Source organism: Otolemur garnettii, unplaced genomic scaffold (genome assembly GCF_000181295.1).
Source record: "Otolemur garnettii isolate 467f Iridium unplaced genomic scaffold, OtoGar3 scaffold00315, whole genome shotgun sequence".
Classification (NCBI taxonomy): Eukaryota; Metazoa; Chordata; class Mammalia; order Primates; family Galagidae; genus Otolemur; species Otolemur garnettii.
The window spans coordinates 208151-219852 of NW_003852710.1; the positions used below are offsets into that span (position 1 = coordinate 208151).

Here is an 11702-nt window from a genome sequence, read left to right on the forward strand (position 1 = left end):
ACACAGGCACTGGCTGGATATGGTGTGGGAGAGAGCACAGGCTGACCTATTTTCAGAAGTCAGCTATGGCTGGACAGCGCCTTCTCAGCGGTGATCCCAGTGAATCAGACACTGGGCGGGTGAAGAGAGCAGGACAAAGCCTCTACCACAAGCCCATGCACAATGCTTACGGACCCTCCAACCCCCTCCTGCACCACGGAACCAAACACAGGATTTCCACTCTGAAAGGCAAAGAAATCATCTCATGTTTGCTTACTCCTTTCCACAGGACAATGAAGTACCTAAGGCTCTGAGAGAGAGTAAAGGGAGACCCCGCGGCACCTCACCACCCCTGCCTGCCGGCTGGATGGGAATATACGGGGAGAAAGCATGTGGTCTGCTCACACTGTGGTATACATTCCCAGAGTTGACTCATTTGCCTGGTACTATGAAACTGGGTTTTAAAAACAGAATTTTAAGCAGATTTTTTAAAGGGACAAAGGCCATTTGATGGTAGCGATTTTGGTTTTGTTTGTTTTATGAAACTAGTACAGGAGATAATCCCTGACAAAAGAACGGACCAAGAGTGGGGCCAAGGGCCCTTAAAGGATCCTGTCTGTTCAGTCTGGTTAAGGCGACAGACAAGCAGGTAGGTGGCTGGGTACAATCTGCTGCTCACGCCTGATCCTCATCCCAGAGCCAGCACACCTGCCTCTCAACCCTCGGTGGTGACTACACAAAACCTCCTCCTGAGCAGGGCTGCATGGCGGGCCAGTGCCTCGGAGCACCTGCAGCACACACACCCCGACCAGGATGGCACGTGGCTGCTCCTTCAGCGTGAAGTCAGGACCAATGGGAGAAATGTCTCTATAAAGGAATATTTTTTAAATATTCAACTTTGTTTTAATTACTTCCTTGACTTCCATTTAAATCTTAAAAACCCTTCTTTTTCAATGTTGACAACAAAGAAATGTACAGGGCAGGCTTATGAAATAGGACTTGCCATAAAACCAGCTTAAAAGCATAGGAATTATGCTCTAATTGCCATTTAACATCCATTAATTCCCATGAAACATGTTATGAAAAAGCCTCAGACCTGTCTGCCCTGCTTTAAAGTCACAAGTCTATCTTACAGACACAGAGTGAATTTCACACTTCTTAGCATATATAAGGCCAAAAGGGTTTTAGATCTATTATGTTGTAAAAGAGATAACAAGGGCAACAAAGGGAAGATTTCTAAAAGAGAGGCTCTTTAAGTGTTAATCCCACTGGACACAGGTATCACAAAATAAAGAATCTCTTCTGTAAAGTGCTGTTTGCTCAGTGAATCACACACCACCACGCACAGAGCACCAGGCACCGCCTGCATGACAGCTAAGGTGTCAGTGTCAGCATCAGCAGAGGTGAGCAGGAGGTCGTGTCTGGAAAGGCTCTCCTTAGGGCTGAGGGGGCTAGGATGCTGCAGCTGGAAGAGGCCACACATCAGGACCCGTGCCCCTTGCTCCTGCTCTTCCCTTAGGTTTGGCGTTTTATTCTCTCCTTCTGCTCAAGATCACAAGCAGGAACCCAGCCGGCTCCCCATCATGGCATCATGAGGTTTTCCACCTTGCCTTTCCACAGAGCAGCCCGGCAGAGGTGGGACCCAGCCACACCTGGCTCCTGGGAGGGCTTTCGAGGAGATTCATTAAGGAGGGTTCAGAAAAAGAGAAGCCACTAAAAATAGTCACCTGCCCAGGCTATGCTATTAAAGGACATAAGAAAGGTACACAATTGGCAGTAAACAATTTCCTTCAGCTCTTCATGGGTACCCAGGAAAATTACACCCTCCACACAATCAAACGTGAATGATTTCGGCTCCAGTGTCTTCAGGCTCTGTGCAACAAGAGTTTGCATCGGAATGACAGATTCCACGTCCATCTTTATTTTCAAAATTGGGCTCTGTTAGTGCAGTTTTCTCAAAAATATTCTTTTTGCTTGTTTCTGGACAGTTTTGAACATAGATCACTCTATTATAAGCCTTGAGTCTCTTCCATAATTGCACATATACTTTGCACTGAACATACATAAAAAGAAGTCCTCCAGTGAAGCCAATGGCCACAACTACCAATTTAGTCCAAAAGGGCCACTCTAGGATTCCTGTAAAGAAAAAAAAAAAAACTCAACTTATGTATTCGTAGATCTTATTTACGATATGAAATAAATAAAACACTATTTCTGAACTTCCCATAACCAACGGATTCGTTTAGAGACAAGGTCTCACTATGCTGCCCAAGCTGAAGTGCAGTAGTTGTTCACAGGCACCACCACTGCAGTCGTGAATCCTGGCTCGAGCATTGCTCCTGCCTCAGGAGGCCCCACAGGCATATGGATGCCCAGCAGTGGATTCTTCACCCGCCAAAACTTGCTCTGTTAAGGGAAGGATGGCAGATAGTGCCCACTACCTTTCATCCTGCTCTTCCAGGAGGCAGTTTGTGGAGATCCTCATGCTCCACAATTTGATCTCTTCTGACTAGGTTTTCAAAAACTACTACCACAGCCAGAGAAATATCCAAAATGGAGGCATGGTGCCTTCTAATTGACATTCCCCCTCCAGAATCCCAGCTGTGTGTGGTCCGACTAGAACAATGCTCTGGTCCTAAGACCCAGTATGCACCAGGGCCCCTGTGCTGAGCCGACAGTCTGAGCACTCACCTGTCGCCTGCCCCTGTTTGATCTCCTCAGCAGTGCGGTCTATGAGCACATACAAGGACCAGACCACACAGGTGATGGCAATGATGTGGAATGTCACTGAGCACCCAATCTTCCTTTTCTCACTGGCCGTCATCTGCAGCTTCTCCCACTGGAAAGACAATGTGCACAGCATGAGGCTCGCACTCAAGGCAAAGGGCTACAGTGGGGTGAGGATGCTGCAGATGGGCAAGACTGGATTTCCACCCTCCACCCCCATTCCCAAACTGGATGAATTTCCCTAAATACATGAAGTAGTTCTCTTAAACCACTTGGATTCAAACCAGATACCAGGCACACCCAACTTTCTATGCAATGAAAGAAGCTGGGATTGAGATGAGTGTGAACTACCAGCTGCAATGCCCTTGTCTGCTCATTCTCGCAAACAGACATTGAATGGCATGAGAGAAGAGTCAACAGTTACAGTCCTGCTGAAAACACTATGTTGGCCCGAGACCCGGGGGCTATGTTTTAAGCCTCTCTGACTTGCTGACTGGCATGTCAAGTGGGGAAAAGAGGATTGATGATGCCACAACACACTAGCAGATGGGTCGCACTACATTGTGAAGGTGAATGGCAGAAGGCGCTCACTCTTTGGTCCTCTGCTACTTTGGCAGCAACAGCTCGAAACCGATGCTAAGAGTTCCTGGTACAATCAGACTCTGCCAGTCCCATCTCCTCTAGGAGCTCATTAATTTATTCCAAATAGCCAGATTTTCATTCTCATTTACAGGTTTCCGAATCAGAAGAAAACACATAGAGGTAGAGAGAAAGAACAAAGTGTAAACACTCTGCATATCCTTTGCCAACCCTCGTCACAGCCTCTGTCCAGACGAGTCTATGCAGGGTAAGCTGAAGCTAGAGGCTCGCAGATTGCTATTTATATTTCTGTAAGCCTCACTGGTGAGGTTAGTGTAGAACAGGTACCCAACACATTAAAAGGCTTTTACTGGGGCAGAGCATTTTTTACATGCTCTGTGCCTGCTTTCTCTAGCATGCAACTGCTTTCTGCTGGGGTTTTATACACCAGCTTTCTATCTAAACACAGTCAGTGCCTTAGTGTTCCTGATCCCCGGGCCCCACTACTTCCTGGGATATGTGTAGCTTGGCCCAGGGACAGCCCTAAACACTTACCCTCACCTTTCTGGTATATGCTTTCTCCACAGACAACTTGACCTCTCTAAATTCCTTTCACTTTGCCTCCAAATGCTGGTGATCCTCCAAGAAGTGCTTTAAAACCCCAACATTCCGTAACGCTGCCAGCATGCTGTTTCCCCAGCACTCCCGCCCATAAGGACCACTTCCTTCTCTTAATGTCTGATATGCTCCATCACCATGTAATTTCACACTTAACTGGTATTGTCATGCACTGTTATTTGATTACAAGATTCCCCCTTTAATTGATATATTCATGTTTTGGGATAGGAACAGTCTTTTATTCTTTGAAACAAAACCTCCAGGAATCTAGAGAGATGTATGTTTAAACAGGAGGCCAGTGCTATGGACAAAGCTCCTATCAGAGGGAGCAAATATGGGGGGGGCTGAAGACAGCTGCATGCCCACTCTTCTATCCAGTAAAAGCTTATCACAGGGGTATACAAGCAAATTTACAGGGTGCTGTGCTATGCTGAGTGCTGGAGAAAGACACTAATCTCTAACACACAGTCTTAGGAACAGTTAACACAGGCAAAGTTAAATTCTAATTAACATATGTCAGGAATGCTCTGTGGTCAAGGGTGCGATGACCGACACAAACAGTCTTAGTTTGGAGGACAAAGAAACACATGAATGGTAGAAACAACTTCTTCCTGAAGGGAGGGACTTAGAAATCTGTACCAGAAACAATAATCTCTACCACACAAACATGAACACAGTCCCAGCTTTTTAAATAAATGAACACAAGACGCCAGCTACAGCTCCACCACCTGAGGAGCTAACTCTTTCCTGGGCTCCCTCGTTGCAGAGAGGGTAAAGCAACTCTAGGAATGGCTCTTCCTCACACGTACTTTCCTCAGAGGCTTCAGCTTGGTCTCCATGATGAACTCGTACTTGCAAAGCTCGCAGCAGCGGGTGTCAGAGCTCTTGATCCACTGCTGCAGACAGGCCTGGTGCACGAAGTGGAGGCTCCCTGTGCAGCGGCAGGGGGTGATCAGGGGGCTCTCGTCATCTCCCTCACAGTGGCAGATCCTACAGTGAAAGAAAAGCAGTTGATGTGAGGGGGGGTCCCACAATGAGGAAGGTGACACTTTAGTGGAAAGTCAATCCCCCCACAAGGAAAACTTTCAGAAACGGACACCACAGAGTGACTGACTATGAGCACAAAACATACACGCACAGATGGAGACAGGGACTACAAACTAAAAGTTTCTAGCTTACCGCACCAACATGGAAAGTCTGGATGGCATTTGGCAACAAAGAGGAAAAATGATACAAGAAATGACAAAGCAGTCATTTTCCACAATGTAAGATGTTAAAATAATTAGGTGAAAATTTCTATGTAACACAAACCAAGCATTCTACCTTCTAAAACACCACCATGATTTAAAAGGTAAGGACGTTTGCCCTTTAGCTATAAACACTGACCTCACCTTTACACACCACACCTATACATTTCTGTCCGCTCAGGGAGTAAACAAAAGATCATGATACCTCTCCTGGACCTAAAAAACTCACCATTGTAAGGTGCTGCAATTTCGTTTGCTTTTTCAGGACCATTCACAGCAGTAAATGAACATTAATTTAAAGTATTCCTTATTTCCAAGGAGGCATGCAGCAGAATGTAGCTACTAACCTCAAGGGCCTTTAACAAGCTTTTGAGACATAGAGGGGTCTTTTCCTGCAGCTGGAGAACAGGGAAGGATACCTCTCCTGACAGGAGCCAGGCTCTCGGGCTGTCTAGTGAGAGGGGTTTATGATCCCCTGTTGACAGCTGGCATGAGGAGGGGAGAACTGGGGAAAAGTCAGAATGGGGAAGGCATGAGAGTGTGATGAAAGTGACTCTGGAGGCCAGACAAGGATGCTGAACAAGTAAGACGGGGGTGGGATCTGGGCACAGCTGGAGGGAGGGAGGGGCTCCTGGAGGACAGCCACTCCCCCCACACCTGGTGGGGGGCGAGAGCTTAAAAGAGGTTGGAAAGGCAGTAAGTACTTAAAATCTGGACCATCAAGCTGGAAAGTTAGAGATACTATTTCCTTCTTCCAATTTCTTTAAACAGAACCTACTTATTTTTAACTAAGAAGCATTAGCTTGGCCTTTAATATGTGGAGCTTCTTCCTCTTGTATCATCTTTGAAAATGTCTTGAGACCCATATCATAAAAATTCATTTTTCAAATGATACCAATACTCCATTCTTCTGGAGAAAAGCATCAACCCCAAATTAGCTACAACTGCCTATTACTTCATTTTTCTCAAACTTCACATATTAAAGCAAGATGACACATGGGGTGCGAGCAGAGATGGCCAGAGCAGTGCTTCCTGGCAAACCAACCTGCAGGCATCCCCTGATATGGACACAGGGGAGGTGGGGGGGCATTTTTCAGAGAGGGGAGAAGGACAATCCAGGTCGCTGTCCTTTTCTGTGGAGCAGAGGGGCGCCCGTAGGACCCTGCTTTTCAGTTTTGCAGATGTGCTGTCCTCAAAGACGTCATCATCTCCCATTTCATCAGAGCAGAAGCCCATGCTCCCGGCCAGCCCACTGGAGGACTTGGCGGCATGCCGGTGGGTGGCACAGCTCTCCAGTTCATGGAACCTGTGTAGGCTGCCGGTGCTCGAGCCACGGGACAGGGACAGCAAATAGCGAAGCAGCTGCCAGCTTCTGGACACAGCCCGAACATCTCCTATCTCATCCAACAGCGGGACGTGCGCACCTCCTTTGCCAGCTCCCACCTCTGAGGCAGTTGAACAATTGGCAGAAAGGGATGAAACACAAGAATGTTTGGAATTGCCAAGAGGTTTGTGGATCAGTGTTCTTTTCTCTTTATGATGGAACCTGTTAATTCTGAGACACGGATCTTGAGGGAGTATTAATTTTCCTTCAGAACAAGTTCTTTCCACATAGTCAAAACTTTCCAAAGTATCCTGGGCCTTCTCACCCACATCGTTTAGGGACTTTGAGAACTTTAGTGTTCTTCTGGCTTTGGTATTCTTAGCAGGCTTCAAGGCCTGGACCCATTCTGAACCAAAGGAATTTCTCTTTGACGCCTGTACTGTGTCTTTATAGATAACTGTCACAGTGAGCCCTTGTGTCAGAGAACTCTGGCATTGAGGAGTTTTCAAGACAACAGCAGACTGCACGGTACTGTGGTGACAACACTCAGAAAACACTGCACTGGAACTGCATGCAGAACAATGGAATAAAAGCACAGAAAGTAAAAACAATTTTAGAAGAGAACAGACATCAAAGTGAAGAAATGAGACTCACAGCTCAACCAGGTCTTAGGAGGACATTGCGGGTAACTTGTGAGCAAACAGCACATGAAACTGGGCCAACTGCTTAGATCAAAGGCAGAGTGATCAAGCAAATGGAAATCCAAGAACCTACGGACACTAATGCTTATTTCTGGGATGCACATTGACCACTATAGCGTCTGAAGTGGACTGTTACCTGCAGATGTCCTGAGTGGATGGTGTGACGGAAGTACGAGAGAAGGTGGACACCGGAGCCGAGGTTGACGCCAGTGGAGGACTCCCAGCCTGTAATGACATATCTCTGGTCAGTGTTCAAGAAGACTTGAGAGGACAGACCACATGCACTATGTCCTTCTGAATGGTGATGATTAAAAACCCCAAGAATGTCTGCTCAGTGAGTAGTACCTACTACATCCCTATTAGGTTGGCAAAACTATCTCATCTTGAAAAGCCATTCTGTGAGACACTTGTTACAGGTGGACATAACTTAGATAGGAGAGAGACTTGCTGCAGGCTTGTCCAGCCCAATTATAGACCATCCGAGAGAAATATGCTGGCACTCTGATAAGAAGAACCTGCCAGAAGAGTCTCATGAGATAACATCTTTGACACCCTGATGAGAGCAACAGTTTGGTGGTCCTTGACAGAAACCAGCCCCCTCTCGGCCAGCTACATAAGATGGCCTCCCTCCCTAAACGCCCCCAACATCCTTTTGCTCTTAGCTCACTTGCACCCAAGTGTCAAAATAAACAATGTCGCCTTTATTACACTTTGGTCTTAGCGTTCTGATCCACTTCTCTCTTCAGTTTTTACCTATGAGTCCCTACAAGCCTAGGCAAAACAAATCAAACAGTACTTTCATCTTACCTGTAGATAAAAACATAGCCAAGAAAAGTCTCCGACTAAGGAAACCACTACCGACTGATCTCCTGCAGATTAAGTACGAAAAGGTGCTACACAAACGCAAAAGAAGTGTGAAGCTCCTGCCTTCAGGTACCTCGCCAGCCATCCCTCCCCCAGTTCCAAGTGGACCCTAAATCCAGGCTGGCTGATTTGACAGCTCTCTCCTACCCACCCCACAATCTCCTGCATGGCACCCATGCTGTGGTCTGCGACACCTGACACCCTCCCATGGCTCCTTATACAAAGGGAGCCCACCTAAACACAAAGCTGCCCGTCACAGCTCAACCAGGGCCTAGGAGGAGAGTGAGAACAAAATGCTTCCAACTACTCTAAGCTTGGAACTGAAAATTAAGGAAAGTCAAGATGGAAATTTGTATTTGAAAAAATGTACAGCAAGAGGTCATGGCATAGAGTAGGACTTCTGGAGTACTGAACTACAGAAAAGATCTAGGAGGGAGAGAAGGCACCACAGCAAGGACAAAGCATAGGAGGGATGGAGGGATGGGGAGAGAAGCCGAGCTGAGGCTGCATAACCACCGCTAGAGGGCTCCCACGCCAGCCTCTAAGGGCCTGGTAAGGCCTTATCAAGACAACACAGGGCCTCACAGGCCCATGTATATTTACATAATGCACTCTTTCCTCCCTAGATTAGGAAACCTTAGTATCTGTTCCATGCTACCCACACAGCCCCAGGAAAATAATGCTATGAGTATATTATCATGAATAAGCCCCAATCACCATCTCCCTTAGCCAGGCCCACCCAAGTAGACCTTGGCCCTAACTCCTGAAAGCAAGGGTGTTTTGCCCTGGCTCACAATTCCCCAGCTGAGGCCTAGCCCCACTCTAAGAGTCACCAGCAGAGATACATTCTCATTCTGGCATTCCACCTGTGGGATCCTTGACACTGGCCAGCCACCAGGACAGGTATGGCCATTGCCCAGAAACTCCTGGCCCCCACACAGCAAATCTGGCAGAATGGGCACTCTAATTAAGGTGTTCATTGGACTGCTACTCCTACTACCCAGGACAAAGATTAAACATCATTTTAAATCCAACTCAACCTAAAGAAATGTGATCTAAGAAGTTACTTACTTGTTAGCATGCTGCATGTGTATGCTGAGATCACACGCTGTTACTCAATTAGAACATCCTCTGAGTCACCAAAGAGTCCACATTTAGTTTCTAACTGAATGTGCATATGGACACTGGGTACATTTTCTTTAAAAACATTAATGGTCAAAGTTCTTAAGAATCTAAAATTTACTTGGAGACACAAAAATAACATCCCCAAAGTAATCACCATCACTACTTTGTCAAGATTCTTCCTAAACAAAATGAGCAGCATCTTGGGATCCATGTGGATACTATGCCATTATATTCCTTGCATTCTCTAGGCCCTGGTGTGTAAGCTATCCTTGTTTTTCTCCATCTTCCTCCTCCAGGGGAAGCCATCACAGATTCAGTCCGTTGGGAGCTCCTCTGCCCCCAAGACGAGCACAGGCCTCTGGTATCAAGGGCTTTACCACTGTTGACACCACAAGGATGCAAGATGAGGACACCCATATTAAGGTCTCCAAACTCCTACAATCTGCCTGTTGTCTAACATTTAGTCCTAACACCATTCTGGGACTGAATCAACTTCTTGCTCCCTTCTTTTACTTCTGAGGGTAACCAGCTCTGTGTAGCATCTACAGACAAGGCACATCCTTGGCCATGTGCACTGTGGAGAGATCAGAGTTGTCACCACTCCTCCCCTATATACTTGGAGGAAGGAATACCCTTGTCCCCTCAATGCAATGAGGTCACTTCTTCCTCTGTGTTGCTGGGTCAAGCTCAGTTGCTGGGAATAAGGTATAAAAGGAAGCCTCTTCCCCACAAGGGATGGCAGACAGAGGGAAGTATCCTCTGAGAACCACTGTACTTTCCTGTATTCTCAAGGAAAGGCAAATGCTGGGGAGGAAGAGGGTTCTGATCTGGCCAATGGCACCCAATCAGGGTCAGTGCAGCCACACCATCCACATACATGACGGGACCCATGCTTCCTTCCCCATGTATTTCCACCTCTCAGATGTAACACAAGGAATTCACGCAGGTGTATCTGCAGTTACAACAGACATGAAGGCTGGCAGACAGAGGTGCAGTCCACTGGTGAAAAGACATCACGGAAGGGCTGGAGAGATTCTGCTGCTGCTCACTTTTTACTCAGGAAAAATGAACACCTCAGCATCCTCCACCTGTGTTCCTGACCTTACTACACTCTGTCACGAAAATATTATAAGATACTCTCAGCAAGTAATGTTCAAGCCTCAACAAGTTTCCCAATAAGAGTCTCTCTTAGCAAATCATAAAATTTCAAGAAAATCCTAAAAATCTACTTACTTTACATAAACTTCAGCATCAACAAATGCTGATTCCTTCAATAAAATCAAGAAAACCAGCAAGCTTTGTGGGGCCATCGCAGCTCTCATATGAAGCTTACTCTGTCACCAGCTAAAGAAGAGCACATGTCCTGAGGGCCAATCCATATGCAGAAGGATCACCACAGCAACTTTAAACAGCTTTATTTGGGATCGGCGCCTGTAGCTCAGCAGCTAAGGCATCAGTCACATACACCACAGCTGGTGGGTTCAAATCCAGCCCAAGCCTGCCAAACAACAATACCAACTACAACCAAAAAATAGCCAGGCATTGTGGCAGATACCTGTAGTCCCAGATACTTAGGAGGCTGAGACAAGAGAATCACTTAGCCCAGGAGTTGGAAGTTGCTGTGAGCTGTGACACCACAGCACTCTACCCAGGGCCACAGCTTGAGACTCTGTCTTAAAAAACATAAATAATTAAATTAAGTTAAATTAAATAAAGAGTTTTATTTGTTGCTAGTATCAAGCTAAGTGTACTCTATCAATCAGCCTACAAGCATCTAATAAGACTGACCGGCTCAATAACAATACTTGAAGTCTACAGCTTTAAGTATTGTTCTACCAATGGACTCCAGAAGACAACACAGTCAAAGGCCAGCAATCTTAGATGCTCTGCAGCAAGGGACCCCACCAGCTTGTCCTGAGAGCAGCAGGCAGGGTGGCATTCGAGGGCTAGGACAGTACTCACCTCAGAGTTCTGTGCTGCAAACCTCTGGAGAACACCTGTATCTCCTTTCCATAGGATCAGATCACACAGGACCCGGCAGTTATTGAAAAAACGGCGTCAATGTTCATAATGAGAAAAGCTAAATGTGTCAAGCAAACTTAAGCCATCTGTTCCTGAAGGTCTCTGTTGGTTGTCAAACTAGAGACTTTCCAGTCATGAAAAAGAATATAAAACTGAAAAAAATTCCTGTAAAAATCCCCTCTTCTTAGATGTTGTAATCAACTATGCCAAAAGAAACCTCTGGATTCTGTCCAAGCCTAAATCCCAGTTTATTTCCCAGGAATGAAAAATACTTTTACACAGTATGCTTTGCTACACGCAAGTCTCTTAGTGGCTAGCTTTTCTATCAGATTTGCTGTTTTAAATGATTTTAACAAGGATTCCAAGAACATATGGGGAAAAGAAAATTTTCCATATGTCCTTGGCAGAAATTGGTATTCTTCTTCTCAGCTATCACAGCACATCCAGCAGACGTCTGGTACCTACTCAGTGTACCTATAATCCAGTGTACCTTCCCTTCCCTCTTCTCTGTCACAA

The 11702-nt window shown here is 46.2% G+C and overlaps 1 protein-coding gene across 4 annotated transcripts in view; it reads right to left on the minus strand.

The window, feature by feature from the left end:
* Window positions 1-1207: 1207 nt before the first annotated feature.
* Window positions 1208-11702, minus strand: part of MARCH8 (membrane associated ring-CH-type finger 8) — a 158969-nt gene continuing 148474 nt past the window's right edge. For 3 of the 4 annotated variants that reach the window (XM_023509026.1, XM_023509028.1, XM_023509027.1), the window contains exons 4-7: window positions 7312-7400; window positions 4713-4893; window positions 2671-2818; window positions 1208-2115 (exon numbers count right to left, since the gene is read on the minus strand). In XM_023509026.1, coding sequence (XP_023364794.1) covers window positions 1814-2115; window positions 2671-2818; window positions 4713-4893; window positions 7312-7400 — 720 coding nt within the window. In that variant the 3' untranslated portion in view covers window positions 1208-1813. Of the gene's footprint in view, window positions 2116-2670; window positions 2819-4712; window positions 4894-6195; window positions 7042-7311; window positions 7401-11702 lie in introns of all 4 variants that reach the window. The other variant, XM_003803494.3, reaches the window with a different exon arrangement.